Raw genomic sequence first — 18,930 nt, forward strand, 5'->3', positions numbered from 1 at the left:
CCAGCAGCCGCACGGGTCCCTCCACCCACGGGCCCCAAATGTTGGTGAGAGGGTCTCCTTGGCTTGCCAAGAGGGGAGTGGGGTGCCCCCATAACTCAGGCCCCCTCGGGAGGCAGCAGCGGAGGCGGGAGCCGACTGGGGCCCCCCAAGCAGGCAGGAGCCTGGATCCATTGTTGAAGGTCTCTGCATAAACCCCCTGAGGGAACTAAGCCCATGAGGCAGCCCTGTCCCCACCTGAGCACCTGAACTTTATCTCACACTGAATAGCAGCCCTGCCCCCACCAAAGCCCTGAGGCTGGGAAGCAGCATTTGAATCTCAGACCCCAAGCACTGGCTGGGCAGATCTGGAGGCAAAATGGGTGTGAAGAGAATACTCAGAAGTCAAGTCACTGGCTGGGAAAATGCCCAGAAAAGGGAAAAAAATAAGACTATAGAAGGTTACTTTCTTGGTGAACAGGTATTTCCTCCTTTCCTTTCTGATGTGGAAGAACAATGCTTACCATCAGGGAAAGACACAGAAGTCAAGGCTTCTGTATCCCAGCCCACCCAATGGACTCAGGCCATGGAAGAGCTCAAAAAGGATTTTGAAAATCAAATTAGAGAGGTGGAGGAAAAACAGGGAAGAGAAATAAGAGACATGCAAGTAAAGCATGAAAAGCAGGTAAACACCTTGCTAAAGGAGACCCAAAAAAATGCTGAAGAAAATAACACCTTGGAAAATAGGCTAACTCAACTGGCAAAAGAGGTTCAAAAAGCCAATGAGGAGAAGAATGCTTTCAAAAGCAGAATTAGCCAAATGGAAAAGGAGATTCAAAAGCTCACTGAAGAAAATAGTTCTTTCAAAATTAGAATGAACAGATGGAGACTAGTGACTTTATGAGAAACCAAGAAATCACAAAACAAAACCAAAAGAATGAAAAAATGGAAGATAATGTGAAATATCTCATTGGAAAAACAACTGACCTGGAAAATAGATCCAGGAGAGACAATTTAAAAATTATGGGCTTACCTGAAAGCCATGATCAAAAAAAGAGCCTAGACATCATCTTTCATGAAATTATCAAGGAAAACTGCCCTGATATTCTAGAACCAGAAGGCAAAATAAGTATTCAAGGAATCCACCAATCACCGCCTGAAAGAGATCCAAAAAGAGAAACTCCTAGGAATATTGTGGCCAAATTCCAGAGTTCCCAGGTCAAGGAGAAAATATTGCAAGCAGCTAGAAAGAAACAATTCAAGTATTGTGGAAATATAATCAGGATAACACAAGATCTAGCAGCTTCTACATTAAGGGATTGAAGGGCATGGAATAGGATATTCCAGAAGTCAAAGGAACTAGGACTAAAACCAAGAATCACCTACCCAGGTTTGCTCGCTCCCCGCTGCCCAGAGACCCCGCGCCGCCATGGCCGCCTACAAACTGGTGCTGATCCAGCATGGAGAGAGTGCCTGGAACCTGGAGAACCGCTTCAGCGGCTGGTACGACACGGACCTGAGCCCTGCCGGGCACGAGGAGGCCAAGCGGCGGCCAGGCTCTGCGAGATGCTGGCTATGAATTTGATATCTGCTTCACCTCTGTCCAGAAGAGAGCAATTCGTACCCTTTGGACAGTACTAGATGCCATTGACCAGATGTGGTTGCCTGTAGTGAGGACGTGGCGCCTCAATGAGCGGCACTATGGAGGTCTGACAGGCCTCAACAAAGCAGAGACTGCTGCTAAGCATGGTGAGGCACAGGTGAAGATCTGGCGACGATCCTACGACATCCCACCACCTCCAATGGAGCCTGACCACCCCTTCTACAGCAACATCAGCAAGGATCGTCGCTATGCAGATCTGACTGAGGATCAGCTGCCTTCCTGTGAGAGCCTGAAAGACACCATTGCCCGAGCTCTACCATTCTGGAATGAGGAAATCGTCCCCCAGATCAAGGAAGGCAAACGTGTTCTGATTGCAGCCCATGGCAATAGTCTTCGAGGGATTGTCAAACATCTTGAAAGTCTGTCTGAAGAAGCAATCATGGAGCTGAATCTGCCCACTGGCATACCCATCGTGTATGAGTTGGACAAGAATCTGAAACCTATCAAACCCATGCAGTTCCTTGGGGATGAAGAGACCGTGCGCAAAGCCATGGAAGCCGTGGCAGCCCAAGGCAAGGCCAAGAAGTGAATGCAGGCTACCAGCATGTGCCAGCAGTAGCCAGGTCCTTCCCTTCTCACTGTCCCCACCACATCTCTCCCCTGCCTGCTCCACACACTGACCATCACCTTAGGGATCACAACACATGGCTGCAGGTGGGGAACTGATGGTTCCTTTTCTCATTTCCTCCCTATTTCAGACCAGTTCTTTTCTCTCTTGTTGCCCTTCCCCTTAACCACATTAGTCAGAATACCTCTGGGGTGGTTTGGCTCAGTAAGGACCTGGTTAGGGGTTAAGGATGGGGACATAGTAAGAAGTGACCAATGTGAGGAGTTGAAAGAAGCAATTGGTCCAATTATTCCTATGAGCCAGTCCTGCCAGTAGGGCAGCCCTTTCAGGGGCTGCTGTAGGAAGTTGCCTATAACCCGGGTGGTCATTTAGCAAATCATAAGTCTTACTTCCTCCCTAATCCAAGAAAAATGGATCTGGGAGGTTGAGATTATGTCCTCATGTTTACTTGTCGCATTTACTTTCACAAAAAACCCTTCTAGGTAGGTTATTAGTGGCTTTTGAAATTAAAGTGTCCCACTTGGTAGTCATCAGAGATCTCAAGCCCAGTCAGAGAAGGAAAGAGTTCCTTGATTTCTAAAGGGTGGATAAGTACATCCCACTGTGTGTTTTATAGCCCCTGCTCTGTTCTGTGGCAGTGAAATGCCCCTAGATCATGTTGAAATGTGCCTCAGTGTCCCATTGCTTCCATCTTATGTCCAGCCACCTGGGTCCTCATCAGTTGTAGCATAACTGTACTAACTCTGCCCCCCCCCCACCTTTTTTGTTGTTCATTATAATAAAGGAGTGATGTGCAATAAAAAAAAAAAAAAAGAATCACCTACCCAGCAAAACTGAGTATAATACTTCAGGGGAAAAATTAGTCTTTCAATGAAATAGAGGACTTTCAAGCATTCTTGATGAAAAGACCAGAGCTGAAAAGAAAATTTGACTTTCAAACACAAGAATCAAGAGAAGCATGAAAAGGTGAACAGCAAAGAGAAGTCGTAAGGGACTTACTAAAGTTGAACTGTTTACATTCCTACATGGAAAGACAATATTTGTAACTCTTGAAACTTTTCAGTATCTGGGTACTGGGTAGGATTACACATACACACACATGCACACGCACACGCACGCACACATAGAGACAGAGTGCACAGAGTGAATTGAAGAGGATGGGATCATATCTTAAGAAAACAAAATCAAGCAGTGAGAGAGAAATATATTGGGAGGAGAAAGGGAGAGATGGAATGGGGCAAATTATCTCTCATAAAAGAGGCAAGCAAAAGACTTTTTAAGTGGAGGGAAAAAGAGGGGAGGTGAGAGAAAAACATGAAGTTTACTCTCATCACATTCCACTAAAGGAAGGAATAAAATGCACACCCATTTTGGTATGAAAACCTATCTTACAATACAGGAAAGTGGGGGATAAGGGGATAAGCAGGGTGGGGGGGATGATGGAAGGGAGGGCATGGGGAGGAGGGAGCAATTTGAGGTCAACACTCATGGGGAGGGACAGGATCAAAAGAGAGAATAGAAGTAATGGGGGACAGGATAGGATGGAGGGAAATATAGTTAGTCTTATCCAACACGACTATTATGGAAATCATTTGCAAAACTACACAGATATGGCCTATATTGAATTGCTTGCCTTCCAAAGGGAAGGGGTGGAGAGGGAGGGAGGAAAAGAAGTTGGAACTCAAAGTTTTAGGAACAACTGTCAAGTACTGTTCTTGCTACTAGGAAATAAGAAATACAGGTAAAGGGGTATAGAAAGTTATTTGGCCCCATAGGACAAAAGAGAAGATGGAGACAAAGGCAGAGAGGGTTGATAGAAGACAGAGCAGATTGGTGATAGGGGCAATTAGAATGCTCGGTGTTTTGGGGTGGGGGAGGGGACAAAAGGGGAGAAAATTTGGAACCCAAAATTTTGTAAAAATGAATGTTAAAAGTTAAATAAATAAATAAATTTTAAAAAAAATAAAAAAGAAAATGTGTTTAGTAGTAACGTATGTTTAGAGCCGTATCATATTGCATACTGTCTTGGAGAGGGAGGGGAGAAGGAGGGGGAGAAAATTTAAAACTTATGGAAGTAAATGTTGAAAATTAAAAATAAATAATTTTTAAAAAATAAAATAAAATAAATAAGTAAATAAATAAAATAAAATAAAATAATAAAAATCTATGGAATGTATAAAATACTCAAGAGTCTATTTGCCAAGATGTACATGAGAATTATATAAATACAACTGCAAATCACAGTTTATAGGAATACAGATCTAAATAACTGGAAGAATTAATTGTTCATGAGTAAAATGATCCAGTGATAAAAACGACAATCCTACCTAATTTCATTCACTTAGTACCATACCAAACTAGCAAAGAATTACTTCATAACACTAGAAAAAAATTATAGTGAAATTTATATGGCAGAAAAGGTCAAGACTCTCAAGAGAATTAATGCAAAGAAACAGAAATGAAGGCAGCCTAACAGCATCACCATCTAAAACTATACTACGAAACTTTAATTATTAAAATAATTTGATACTCATTTTGGAGAGATCAATCCAGGGGGACAGATAAACTACATAACAAATGTATCCGATACCCTACTAGTCAATAAAAACAAAGACCCAGCTACTGGGGAAAAGTCTTCCTACTTGACTTATTTAGAGAGCAGTATGGAAGAAGTTAGATTTATACAAAATCTTCCTTGGGCAAAAAAAAAATTCCAAATACATATGTGACCTAGATAAAAAGGTCACATCATAAAGAAATTAGACAAATATGGGGGAAATTACCTATCAGATCTCTGGAAAGGAGAGAAGTTCATGACCAACAAGGAACAGACAAAATCACAGAACATAAGAAGGATAATTTTGATTATATAAATTAACAATTCACTATCAGGAACAAAAAAAACCTTTTGAGCCATTTTCTGTGATACAGGTCTCATTTATGATATGTGTAAAAGACTGATGCACATATTAAAGAAAAAGAGCTATTCCCCAATTGATAAATAATCTAAGGGTATGAACAGGCAGTGCTCAAAGTAAGAAACCCAGGCTAACTATAAAGGCCTATTATATGTAATATATTTATTTTATATAAATGTTATTGTTATAAAATATATGACATATAAATATACAATATAGAAAATATATTTTGAAATGCTCTAAATTACTGCTACTTAGAGAAATACAAATTGAAACAGTTCTCAGATTCTGTATCCATTTCAGTGGCAAAGAGGACAAACAGGGAAATTATAAATGTTAGAGTGGCTCCAGGCAAACAACCTGTTGATTCCCTGTTGTGGACATGTGAATGAGCACAAGGATCCTGAAATCAGTTGGAATTACGTTCAAAAGTTTACTCCGCTGTGTGTACATTTTGGTACAGATGCACCACGCTGCTAGGCCCATACTCATAAGAGGTCACCCCCTCCTCCTGGTCCTGTGACCCCAGACTTGGGAGTGGGAGAGAAGTGTGAGTCTCTATGATCTCCGACCCAGCCACATCGTCAGGTCACACTGTAGGCCTTGGGGTGTATGCACCCTTTCAGTGAGTGAATATACCATGCTCCCTGCCCACCTGTCACTGCCCTCTCCAAGGACTGCCTGGGCCATCGTCTCCGTTGTGGATGCTCCAGGAGGGCCTAGGAAGGCCCCAGCTTCCCCAGGTCCCCTGAGGGCTAGGTATCCCTGGGCAGATAGGATTCTGAAGGCAGGGTCCCCTAGCCACAGGACATCCCAAGGACAAGTTAGGTCATGATGAGAGAGCTAGCAGGGACCTGAATGGTGATTGGAGGCAGCTGGTGGGGCCATGAATGGAGTGCTGGGTCTGGACTCAGGAAGATCTGAGTTCAAATCTTGGCTCAGACATTTACTGGCTGTGCAGTCCTGGTGAAGTACTTAACCTCTGCATGCCTCGGTGTCCTCACTCGTAAAATGGGGATAATAATACCACTTGCCCCCAAGGGTTGTTGTGAGGGTGACATGAGATCATGATAAAGCATTAGCGCAGTGCGTGGCACATAGGATGCAGTGTATAAAGGTGAACTTTTACTCTGCAGCCCAACCCTCTGAAGGCCAGGGAGCCCAAGTGATTTGTCTAAAGGCACAGACCTACCAGAGCCGGATTTGGACCGGAGCTCATAAGCCCAGAGGCCTTGTACTGACTGAGACATTACCACCCTTCACGTGATGAGCAGTGAGCAGTCTCTTTACTGTGTGTTTGTGTATTTGTGTGTGCCTGTGTACACATGTGTGCGCCTGTGCGTGTGTGTGCACATGTATGTGCGGTATGTGCGCACCCTTGAATAACTCTGGTTTCATGGCTGTCATCAGGAGATTAATTCTCTCCCCTTTGGGGGGACGGGGCTATAGGACAAAGAGCAGAGAGAATTTACTGAGATTTTAGTCAGGCACTAGACAGGGCCTCTGCTGCTCTGCTCTCAGATAAGAAGCGTGGACTCTATGACAGGGCATTCTGGGGAGTGTGGAGCCGATGTACTGGGCACAAGGAGCCTCTCTGATGGTTTGTTGCTGCCCACAAGAATGCTCCCCAATCTCTCAAGGATTTAGAGGGCACAGTGGATAAAATCTGGCCTGGAAGCCCCAAAGACCTGGGTTTGAGTCTCACCTCACATGCACACTGCCTCTCTGACCCCCCACAAGCTTTAGTTAGCTCTCTGAGTCTCTAAGGTACAGGAAGGTTGCCAGCATGCGCTGATGGAGGGGCTTTCCTCACCTGGATGCATGAGGTCCCCCTACCAGTGAAGCCACAGGCCTAGTCTCCAGTCCTTTAGACAAAGGCCCACGTGACAGCTTCATCAAACTTGCAGGAGAGGGTGAGCTGGGAGGATGTCAGTAATTACACATTTATTAAGTGCCTACTATGTGCCAAGAACTGTGCTAAACCATGGAGAACAAAGCCAGGATGCAAATATATGTATGAAATGCACATTTCTTTTGTATATATTATAACTATCTAGCCTAGTCTGCTGGAACATATTCATATATTCTATATTTATTTTCTAATACATTCATAAAATATATAATACGTGTGTATTTCAGCAGACTAGAATGTTAAAATTATGAGCTGTTTGGTCTAATAAAATGATATTTAAAAGGAATATATGGATTACTATAATATACATAATGACATATTCATATATTATATTCATATGTTAAATGTTATGTATAATGTAGCATATATAATTAATTATAAGGAATTGAAACTGAGTTCAAAAGTTCAGTTTCGCTACTGCAAGAGAAGGTAGCCGCAGCTCAGCACCAGCAAGATGGCAGCATGTTGGTGGGGTCCAGGCTGAGCAGGATCCCACAGATCGATGGCCTCCACTCCAGCCAAACTGGCCAGCTCTCTTCTTTCCTCACCTGTGACATCCCAGCCCTGTTCCCTATTCCTGCAAGACCCTCCCCACTCCCTCCAGCCTCTCCTCTTAATTAGTACTCAGTCTGAGTCCGGTCCTTCCTGGTTCCCATCCCTGTGTTGCTCTGGCTTCAGTGTAAAGTTCATGGCACATTTACACCCTATATTTACTCACTTGTGGAAAGGCTGGTTCAATCCAACCAGCAGCACATGTGAGCATCTGTAAGATGTGGCCCTGAAAGTTCAGAAGGTCAGTGAAGCAGAGGCCGGGCTGGTTTCACCCTGGGCTTTCCCTGCTTTTCAGTCATTCGGTGAATCATTCACTCACTAAAAGCAGGCAAAGGAGAAGAGGCTGAGCTCTCAGTGTGTTGGGACTGGAAGCTCAATTCCGTGTGGACGGTCTCAGGCGGGTAAAAGTGGGACTTCTAAATCTTAGAGTCTTACGAGGCCCTCCATGAACAGCGGGGGTTCGAGAAGGTCAGACTGAGCTAGCTCGGCTAGATTGGGTATTTCCGCCTCTCCCCCGGAGATACCTGATGGGTGGAGTCTCCCTGCCCTCGAGGTCGTCCCGGATTGGAGCACACCTAGTTACCTAACAGCATGGTATTGAGATGCAAACTGTGTGGCTGAAGATTAAGTAGGATTGAGGAAGCCAGAAAGCTCTCTCTTAGCACGTGTGGAGCCAAAGAGAAAAGTAGGGCTCCGCTTCTTTTCTTTCCTCTCTCCCCTCCCCCTCTCTCCCCGCTTGTACTTCTACTTCCAATCCCTTAAGCTTAGCCTCCTTAGGAAATCTCCCCCTCTTCCTCCTAAGGAAGACTCCCCTGCATTTGTAACTAGACCCCTGTAATAAAGCTCAACCCCTGTTTGACTCTGGAACGACCTTTCTCTCATACGTTTATCCGGTTTGGCCAACCGAAGACCTGGGACAGGTAAGAAAGACTCGGGTAGCCCAATACAGGCCTCTAGGCTTGGCATCAGTGAACCCTGCCCCTATCATGGCTGAAATTCTAAGAGGAAGTGGGAAGAGAAAGGGGGACATTTCCCTTCAAAACCAAGGGGCTTCTTCTCTCTGTGATGATTCATCATTAGACACTAAAGCTGGGGTGGCCCCAGATGAAATCATGAGAGGGGTGAAGATGGTGACCCCAGAGCTTTCATGGCATTGTTGTTGACTCTTCATGTTTCAAGAGGACCAGTGACATCTGGAGGTGAAGTCTTGACTCACACGGTAATCCGACTTAAGTAAGGCAGAACTACAGATCAGCCTCCCCCTCTCTTCCTGAGTCATTGCAGTCCAACAACAGGACAAAAGTCAAGGTGACTGGTGATGACTCAGGTATACAATGCCTGCCCAAGCTCTGAGCACCCCACTGCACCTGTTTTAGTTACCTTTATGGCCAATGGAACAAATTGTTCTCATACACCCATTCCACCAGGAGATGTCTTCACGCGCTTGGCGTAGACACCCCCCTAACTTGACAATGAGTTCCAGTTCTGTCAGTTACCCAATCTGGTTTAGCCTAGCTGCCTAAGATGGTTTTATTGGGTGTGACCTCTAGACCTGCTATAGCTTCTTGCAGCCACAGGTAAAAGCTGGGTACCAAAAAAAAAAAAAATCGGTGCCAATCAGCATCAGAAGGGATTCTAGGACTTCAAATACCTCTCTGTATCTATTGCTTCATTGTCTCAATGACCTTGTTTCCCAGGTTAATCCCTACTTGACACCTAAGGTGAGAATTCACATTATTGAATGGGAAATGAGAGGGTCAATCCCAGAAAGGTAGTAAACCAAACCTTGGAGTTCAAATGAAAAGATGTCATATTGGAGGGTAAGTCCCTACTAGACTAGAGGGTTTCAGTGAGGCAGTAGTTCATAGTAAAGTATTTGTAAGGTGACATCAGATTATATGTACTAGGTTAAGGAGTTTGAATTTTTTCCCATTCTTAACTAGTAACACTTGCAAGCTAGCTCACAGCATTTTTGCATCCACTAGGGGGTGTATGGTATATTCAGAGAGGCTAGTACCTATGGGATGAGGTCTTATTGAGCTCTTTGCAGGGCTGCTCATCTACCTTTGGTGGTCACCGTCACCCATCTATAGCCCTTATCAGAAACAGCTGAGTGCTGTGCAGTTGATAGAGCACCAGATCTGAAGTCAGGAAGATCTGAGTTAACATCTAGCCTCAGACATTGACTGAATAACCCTAGAAAAGCCACAGAACTTCTCTCTGCCTCAGTTTCCTCAGCTGTAAAATCAGGGTAATAATAGATCTACTTTCCAGGATTGTGTGAGAATCAAAGAGGCATAAGTCAGTGTTTGTCATCGGGAAATTCTTTCCTTTAGCTATCATTACTATTACTATTAAGACTATATTGTGAGTAGATATTCTCCACTCATTTGTTTCCTGGGGAAGGCTGAGAAGGCTGGTGATCAGCAGCAGCACTGTATCATATCCTCTTTCTATTCCCCAGGAAACTATGACTTCAAACCCTAGATGGGAGGTCTAGCATGCGCTCAGATCACTCTTACAATGTCACACCATGGAAAGATAGTAAGCTTGCAATTCACTGAAACTCACATCTTTTTCAGACAAAATGTTTTCCGACTGTGCCTTTCCCAGTTGGTTTGGGTGAAATGGATTTCTTGTACCCAAGTGTTAGGTTTTTTATTGGTCATAAACCTTCTCTTCACTCAAAACTGTGGGCAGTCAAGACCTTTTGGGCCCTACCTTTCATCCTATCCCACTGGTAGTCTCCAGATTTAGAAAGCCACCATCAGTTCTTCCATCTCAGTCATTGATTAAAGTCTAGTAGCCAGGGGCCAAGGGTTGTTGTCTGAGGAACTGCACTGCAGCCCTCTGTCCAAGCTGGGATCCAACCATTAATGGCTACTCTGGAGGTGAAGTCATTGTCCTAGCTTGGAATCCCCTGGATGGTCCTCAAATAGTCAGAATAAGGGCCATTCATAAAGAGCTTTAAGGTTCACAAATTATATACATTATCTCATTTTATTTATTATATCTAGTATAAGTGCTAATCTTAAGCCCCACTTAAAAATAAGGAAACTGAGGCAGATAGGGTTCAAGTGATTTGCCCAGGATCACACATATGTTAGGTGTCTGGGTCAGATTTAAACTCTGGTCTCCCTGACTCCATGTGTAAGACTCTGTCCACAGTGACAGCTAGCAGCCCCAAATTGGAGGAAAATAGGCAGTAGGCCTGGGAAACTGAGGCTGTCATGAGGAAAGGGCAAGACAGAACCCAAAACTGGAGTCCACCCTAGAGAACCTTCATGTCATACTTTGCACATAAACCTGTAGAAGGCAAGTGACTGGTCCAAGGTCATACAATGAGTTAGTGGCACACCATGAATTCCAACACCCATTTCCAAACTCCAAATGTATTGTGCTGTCCCCTATGTGCTTCTGAGATGATCCCAGAAGGCCTGAGAAAAGGAATGTTGGGGAAGGGACAAGGAGAGGCACCACAGAGGGGCAGAATTGTTTATAAAAGATCTCACTAGCTTTCTCAGGGGAACTGTGAGAATACATTTTTCAGGGGGTGGAGATAGCAGCTCAGGTCACCACATCCTGGCCTTGGCCCCTGGCTTGGGTCTGTCTTTCTCTCCTTCTATCTGAGGTCAATCAGCTCTGATCAGAATTGACATCCTGCCATGCCACCTGCAATGCCACCTGCAATGAGGCCCCTTCTCTTACTTTGTGAGTGTGGGAGGCACAGGCCTGAAGGAAGGAGAGGGACTGGGGGAAGAACATTGGACAATGTGCTCTGGGAACTGGGTGCCACCTGAAGAGCTGAAAGCAGGCTGCCCACGGAGAACAGGTTGCAGGAAAGTGGCCCCACTGTCTGATGAAGGATGAAAGAATGAAATGTTGGGTGGAGTGGGGACAAATGTAAGCTACGGAATGGAAAGCCTTCTCTCACAGGAGTCTCTTTTACAGGGCTGTATCTGGACCAGGGAATCAAGGCACAAAAGCGTGAGTCCTTTCCCCCAACCTTTATTCTGGTTCAACATAGACTGTTGCTTGCATTGATGCTGAGGACAGAAAATGGAGTCGAGAGTTGGGCTAGCCTGACAAAGGAATCCATGATGCATGCAAAAAAGTTGCTAACCCCTGTTCTGAGCTTCTGATGCTACACTGGTGGCATATGCCCATATTCATTAGCTTGAGGTTGACTGTGATTTCAGTGAGGGAGGGCTATGCAAGGTCACCAGCCTCACTTTCTCCTCCAGAACCATCTGGATCCACTGGTCTGATATTCATCAGGATGACTAGAAATGGCCCAGAATGTAATGTGAGACCCTGGCCATTTCAGGCTAAGGTTTTTCCCATTCTCACTTTGAGGGAGATGCACTCATTCAATGAATAGGCCTCTTTAAGTAGCTCCTCAAGGGAATGTTCTCTTTAATCAAAAAAAAAAAAAATCAGACTTGGAGGGGAAGACCCTCAAGTTTCCTGGGCAAAAGAGAAATATTGACTATTGAGTATTTACATTCATTCTATGCTAGGAGGACAGGAACTTTTTGTCCAGTCTATGAGCTCCTGTGTGAATTGAGCATAAGACTTGGTCTTTCCGAAAGAAATCTAGCCAGTTAACTCAAAGGAGAAAAGCAGCTTTTAGCCATGGAAGTGAACCTCCCCCTGAGCAGAGCACCCTAGGGAAGGAGAGGAGGGGAGGGGAGGGGAGGGGAGGAAGGACGGAGGGAGAGGAGAGGAGAGAAGTGGTGGCCAAGGAAAGGGCACAGGTATGGTGAGTGGGGCCATAAAGGAACAGATTGACACAGTCCACCCAGGAACAATGGCAGAGCAGATTTGCTCATGGATCACAGTCCCACAAAAGGAGGAAGGAGAGAACATATGTGGCTGCTTTGGAGGCTGTGAAAAGGAAGTTGTGAAGGGGGTGGCCAGAGAGGAGGAAGTAAAGGGGAGGATGGTGGCTGGGGCCTTTCTGGGAGAGGCAGTGCCCACTCAGCAGAAGGGCCCAGGTCAGAAGCTCCTCCAGGACACAGTCCAGGATGTGAGTGGCTGAGCAGGTTGTGGGGGAGGTGGCTGGAAAGGAGGCCATGGGGACATGCACTGGAGGGCAGAGCTGTGGAGTGGAAGGAGCACGGGGCTTGAGGACCAAGGACACTGTGAGCTCACAGGGCTCTGGTCAGGAGAGGGCTAGGCAATCATTCCATGGTTATGATACATGTTTCTGACCAGGAAGTGAAGGCCCCTGGGGGCAGAGCTTGGGTCCTTGGAGGGAGGAATAAGTATGATGGGGCACAGTGGGATGCAAGAGACTCCAGGGTCATGATGCCAAATCCCCTTCCTCTCCCCAGTGACAGTCCAAGTCCTCACCTTCACCCAGAGCATCTCTTGGCATGTGAGCTAGGCCAAGGGCTGTTACACTGACACACAAAGACCTGGTAGGATGAAAAAGGGAGGACATCAGGGACCTTGCATGACCCTTCCCACTCTGGACCTGTCTCCTGATATTCTGGGGCTGAGGCTGACCACCCACCTTACTTGCTGCTCTCCTTCTCTCCCAAGATCCCTTATCAAGCCTTTGATATTGGCTAAACCAAGCTCTGTAGTTGCACCAGGCACCAGTGTGACTTTGCAGTGCTGGATCATACAATCAGCTCACCAGGAGCTGACATTCACCCTGCTGAAGGCAGGGGTGCCTCGATATTATTCCCAGAAGCAGGCAGAAAGAGAGGCTAACTTTTCCCTGCCATCTGTGAGAACTGAGAATGCTGAGAGCTACATCTGTTTTTACTCTAAAAAGAGAGAGCCAAAGAGGTGGTCAAAGGCCAGTGACAGACTGGATTTGGTGGTGACAGGTAAGAAGGCAATGCCTAAGAGGGATTCTAGTTTCAAGTCCACCCTTCCTTCCTCAACACAAGTGACCCAACAGAGACAAAAGCCCTGTGTGCAAAGGGTCAGCTAAGCTCTGATATCTTTCAGGATCAGTGGGCTGAAGGAGATGAAGCCTCCTACTCCAATCTGGAACAGAGGGATGGGAAGGGAGAGTAGAAGTGTATTTGGGGGATGGAGTAGAACCACAGAGGTTCAGAGATGGGCAGGTTCTTACAGTTCACATATCTAGTTTTTTAGTCATAAACAGTCCCAGAGAAGGGGCCAAGGTTGGCCATGGCCCCAGAGTGAGCACTGGAACCAGGGCCCCTTGACTTCTGGGCCACTGTCTGAGCTTTAATCTTAGGAGGGCCTCCAGGCCTGTCTGTGGTTCCCCCAGATGTAAGGTGGGAAGAAGGGAAGGGCAGAGAATCCTTAGTTTAGCCCTTCCCCTTTGAGTCATCATGTATGAGGGACAGGAAGGTGGGGGAGTCTTCTTTCTCAGATTTATAGCTTTAGACTTGGAAGGGCCCTTGGTGGTCATGTTGCCCAGTCTCATCATTTAAAAATGAGAAGCTGAGGATTTAACCAAGGTCACAGAGGAGGTGGCAGAGCCTGGCCTCCAGCCCAGGTGTTCTCCCTCCAAATGCAGTGTTGTTGCCATGGTGCCATGCTGGGAGCTGAGTGGGATGGTAGGTACTGCTTAGTCCAACTCTGTCCTTTGAGAAATGATGAGGAAATTGGGGTCCAGGGAGGGGCAGCATCATTTTCCAGATCACAGGGCTGAGTAGTCACAGGGATGAGCCTTCAACACAAGCATTCTACATCCTGCTCCAGGGGGTGTTGTTCATTTTGGCTTGTTTTTTCTTTCCCAGGTTCTTTCCCCAAACCCTCCTTCTTGGCCCACCCTGGCCCTAAGGTGGCTCTAGGGGGAAGTGTGATCCTGAGGTGCATGCTGCCACTGCCAAGACCATCTCCTGAAAATATGAACTTTATTTTGCTGAAGGCAGGGAATCCAGAGCCTGTCCAGCCCCCCAAACGTGCAAAGAGACTGGCTGAATTTTCCCTTCAGTCTTTGACAGCCCAAGATGCAGGGGAGTATAGATGCATTTACTATGAGAAGAATGGCCTGCTGAGGGGCTCAGAGCCCAGTGAGCCTCTGACTATCTGTGTGACAGGTGAGAGAGGGCACCAGGCTCCAGAACCTGAGCAGAGAGGTTGGCAGTCCCAAAGGGAGGTGTGGGAGGGGGTATTTTCAAGGGCTAGTGTGCCCAGGATCCTTCAGGGATGGAGATGGAGCACAGAGCTACTGGGGAGGCACAGCAGGGATGTGGGAAGGGATGGCCTCAGTCAATGTCCCATCACTCAGAGTCCCAGGGATCCAGTGAAGTCTCTCTTCCTCCCAGTGACATGTAGTGAAAGTGTTTCCAGGAGCAGGGAATTGCCAAGGGAGGGAGATGGGAAAAGAGACTTGGAAAGTGGTCTGGGGCATCCTCCCCTGACTGGTAGCTCCTCAGTCCCTTAGATAGGATTCTGTGAGGCTCCATCCTGTGCTTTGTGCTTTGGCTTCCAGACTCCCTGACCAAACCCTCCCTGACAGTCCAGCCCAGCTCCAGCATTTCTCTGGGAGGGAACGTGACATTCCATTGTCAGGGGTCAGCCTGTGGCACCAGATTCACTCTGTACAAGGAGGGAGAGGAGATGCCTGTTGGCACAGTCAATTCCACCCAGGACAAGGCTGAATTCCTCATCACTCATGTGACCCACAACCACACTGGGACCTACAGGTGTTGCTATCACACTGAAGAGACCAACTCTAGCCTATCAGAGTTCAGTGATCCTTTGGAGCTGTTAGTGACTGGTGAGAGGGAACTGCTGGACAGAGGCACAGAATAGGGTCTGGAATGTGTGAGGAGGGAGGTGGGAGAGAAATTTTTGTGGTGTCTAGAGGTAAGAGCTAATTCTTCAAGTTGGTCCCCCATTTTATGAAATAGAAAGTCACCTTCCCAGGGCTCCTTCGGGATGAGCATAGTTGCGGTCTCCTGCCTGAAAAGTTCCCCCCCTCCCAGTTCTCTCCTTTTTTATTTCCCTTTAACACGTTAGAAATGCTTTGGCAATACAGGCACCATAGCATACCAGAGAACTGAGGATTAGTCTAAACATCTTAGAAAATTGTTTGGAATTATGAGAGAAAAGTCAAGAACTGTTTATGTCCTTTGACCCAGAGATCCCACTACCAGGCATAAATTCCTCAAAGAGGTCAATCCACAAGGAAACATCTTATATGGAAAAAGTATTCATAGCAGCCCCCTTTTAGTAGTAAATTTAACAACAGATGGAACAACTGTCTACTTCAGCCTCAATATCTTCCTGTCTCACTCTTGTTTATACATCTGACAGTACCATGTGCAGTAATAAAAAGGTGGGATGTTGTGTAAAGAAAAAACATCAGCAACAACCAGCTAACACAATATATTCCTTCCGATCTATAACAACTTGTTATTGTTTGGTTTATCCACATCTAATCTGGTTTCCAGGTAAAAGCGATTTGTCTTTTCCGGGAACAGGTAAGATTAAGGGCAGTGGATGGAGTGGGGGTGGGGGGAGTTCTGGTTCCTGTTCCTCACGCTAGACTGTGGGAGGAAAGTGGCAATGGCCACGTTCCGGGTGAAGGGCTAATGAGGTACCCACTTCAAGACAATGGCAGTGGAAAATTGAAGTCCTTCTCCATCTTAGGGTCTAGAACCATTGTCATCGCAACCCTCAGCGGTATCCTTCTCTTCTTGGCCTTTCTACTCTACTGTCTCAATCATATCAGTGAGTATTGAGAGGATGGCACAAGCCCCCTGGGGGTGAGTGAAGAACCAGTGAGGTGAGCTCCGCATCCTCTAAACTGGTTTTACTCTTTCTCTCTTTAAAGTGGTTGCTCATGAAGAGACCCAAAGAAGGTAGAGAGACTCATTTCATCTTCCCAACCTACCAGGAATCTACTCCCCCCAAATGCCAGCTCAGACTTTCATCACTGGAAGAGTAATCCTTGTGGAAAAAAATCCATGACGAAGGTGGACACGGGGTGACATGCCCCTGATTTTCTCTTTTCACTTAGGGACCTACAATGCCATCCTCAACACTGGTGTCTCCATTCCATTCACCCTAGAACACCCAAACAAAAAGTCATATGTAAGTAGTCTGCATAGGAAGGGGACAGTATCCTGGGACTATGAGGGGGGTCTAATATTGGGAGCTTGGGGGAGCTTATGAGAATTTCTCTCTACTACAGATGAAGAAGTAAGCATGATGGGACAAACTACGTCATTTGTGAGTCTTTTCTACTCTTCCCCCTCCCCCTACTGACAGGTCTCCCCAAATCACATCTGGGGGAGCCTGGATGTACTCAGGCAAGTACCCCACAGGGCTCCATTCCCCACTCTCCTATACCAGAGCCCATTTTACTCTGTGTCCTTGCCCCCTTCCCTTGGTTATTCTTGGCTGGACGCTGAACCACATCCCCACACTTGCTAGAGGGAATCCATAATCTCTGCACTCTGATCCCTTCCCAATGGCAGTGGGTCACTCAGGTGGGGCAAAGTCCCTGCAGTCACCCAAGGACTCTCAGAGGTCTTGTCCTGAAGCTTAAACCAAATAGAGTATATTGATTTTGCCCATGCACCATAAGTTTCAGCACCCATATAGCCTACCTGCCTTATATTTTTTTTTTTTTTGGACCATTTCTGCCTGGTCTGTGGTAGAGACTTCTGAGCTCCCATTATCTGACCAGCACAGTAGAACATGCTGAACCTTGACCCTAACATAGTGTTCTGTCCCCAACTCCATGTGTTTCTCATGCCCTGACCAATCATTTCTTCTTTATCTTCCTCCAATGGCACTCATCAATTCCTTCATCTTCCTCTCATGTTTGAAAGGTGGAAGATCCCCAGGAAGATATATACACCCAGCCAAAAATATCTGCTGTAACTGAGAGGTAGAGAACCACCATTGAGAAAGTTCCAGAGACCTGCCTTTATGCCAAGATAAGAAAGCCTTAACAAGGGAGCAGAGAAGGTTCGAACTCACAGAAAGGTCCAAGTGAAGCTTTAGAAAGGCAAAAAGAAGCAGAGATTTGGGGAAAGGAAGGAGATGAGAACATCAACACTTGAGTTAAAGCTGTGAGGATGAGCACTGACAACTCCATGTACCCACAGACCTGCAGCTGTCCCTTCCTTATGGAGCCACTGCTTTCTCCCAATGGGATTATCTGGCATGTCGACCCCTTCTAGGTCTCAGTCTAAACGCTTCTAGTCTATGGGTCACTTTGTAGGAATGCTGGTCTATGAAGAACCTCTGGTCTCCCAAGGGACACCCATTTCTTTTTCTTTTTTTAAATTCTTTTATAAAAATTATTTAGTATTTTTGTTTTTCCCCAGTTACATGTAAAAACAATTTTAACATCCATTTTTAAAACTTTGAATTCCAAACTCTCTCCCTTCCTCCCTCCCCTCCCATTGAGAAGGCAAGTAACTTGATATAGGTTATACCTGTGTAGTTATGCAAAACATTTCCATAATAGTCACATTGTGAAAGAAAACATAGATCAAAAAAACCCTCAAGAAAAATAAAGTCTAAAAAAATATGTTTCAATCTGCATTCAGACTTCATCAGTTCTTGGTCTGGGGATGGATGACATTTTTCATCTTAAGTCCTACAGAACTGTCTTGGATTGCTGTATTGCTAAGAATACATAGGTCATTCAAAGCTGAACATTCTACAATATTGCTGTTACGTTGTATAGTACGTTTCATTTTGCGTCAGCTCAAATAAGTCTTTACAGGTTTTTCTGAGAGCATCCTGCTCATCATTTCCTATAGTTCAACAGTATTCCATCATAATCACATACTACAATTTGTTCAGCGATTCCCCAGTTGATGGGCATCTCATGAAAAGGCCAGCCTAAGAAGGTCAAGGTCTCCCATTGCATCCTGGGTCACCTCCAGTCATCGTGATGAATATCTGGTCACTGGACCCAGATGGCTCAGGAGGACAAAGTGAGGTTGGTAACCTTGCACAGCCCTCCCTCACTCAAAACAAAGTCAAGTGCAAGTTATGTCATCATATCTCTGATGTCATGGTCTTCTTCAAAAATGAAGGATGAACACAAACTCAATTTCTAATTCTTTGTCCCCAGAAAAGAACTACTATAAATATTTTTGTACATATAAGTCTGTTTCCTTTTTTGTACTTCTTTTGGAATACAAACCTAGTAGTGGTATTGCTAACTCAAAGGGTTTGCATGGTTTTATATCCCTTTGGGCATAATTTCAAATTGCTCTACAGAATGGTTGAATCAGTTCACAACTCCACCAAAAGTTCATTAAAGTCTCATTTATCCCACATCCCCTCCAACATTATCATTTACCTTTGCTGTGTTATTGGCCAGTCTAATAGGTATGAAGTACTACCTCAGAATTGTTTTAATTTGCATTTCTCTAAT

At 45.6% G+C, this 18,930-nt stretch overlaps 1 protein-coding gene and 1 pseudogene across 1 annotated transcript; both read left to right on the forward strand.

The window, feature by feature from the left end:
* Positions 1–1,371: 1,371 nt before the first annotated feature.
* On the forward strand, positions 1,372–3,020 carry LOC140503524 (phosphoglycerate mutase 1 pseudogene; annotated as a pseudogene).
* A 7,070-nt stretch (positions 3,021–10,090) lies between these two features.
* LOC140507373 (immunoglobulin superfamily member 1-like) lies at positions 10,091–18,080 on the forward strand. Its single transcript, XM_072615475.1, has 8 exons — positions 10,091–10,133; positions 11,240–11,300; positions 11,541–11,576; positions 13,137–13,429; positions 14,318–14,620; positions 15,016–16,259; positions 16,363–16,622; positions 16,723–18,080. Exons 1-6 carry the CDS (start codon positions 10,091–10,093, stop codon positions 15,336–15,338), a joined length of 1,059 nt encoding a protein of 352 aa, XP_072471576.1. The 3' UTR covers positions 15,339–16,259; positions 16,363–16,622; positions 16,723–18,080.
* Positions 18,081–18,930: the final 850 nt, after the last annotated feature.

Source organism: Notamacropus eugenii, chromosome 5 (genome assembly GCF_028372415.1).
Source record: "Notamacropus eugenii isolate mMacEug1 chromosome 5, mMacEug1.pri_v2, whole genome shotgun sequence".
NCBI classification, from domain to species: Eukaryota; Metazoa; Chordata; class Mammalia; order Diprotodontia; family Macropodidae; genus Notamacropus; species Notamacropus eugenii.

Bases quoted from the DNA above. Each gene is read 5' to 3' on its own strand.
- LOC140507373 (XM_072615475.1), top strand. From the start codon at position 10,091: ATGCGCTCAGATCACTCTTACAATGTCACACCATGGAAAGATA. The intron at 13,430-14,317 runs GTAAGAAGGCAA...TTTCTTTCCCAG, and splicing joins ACTGGATTTGGTGGTGACAG to GTTCTTTCCCCAAACCCTCC. The intron at 14,621-15,015 runs GTGAGAGAGGGC...TTTGGCTTCCAG, and splicing joins TCTGACTATCTGTGTGACAG to ACTCCCTGACCAAACCCTCC.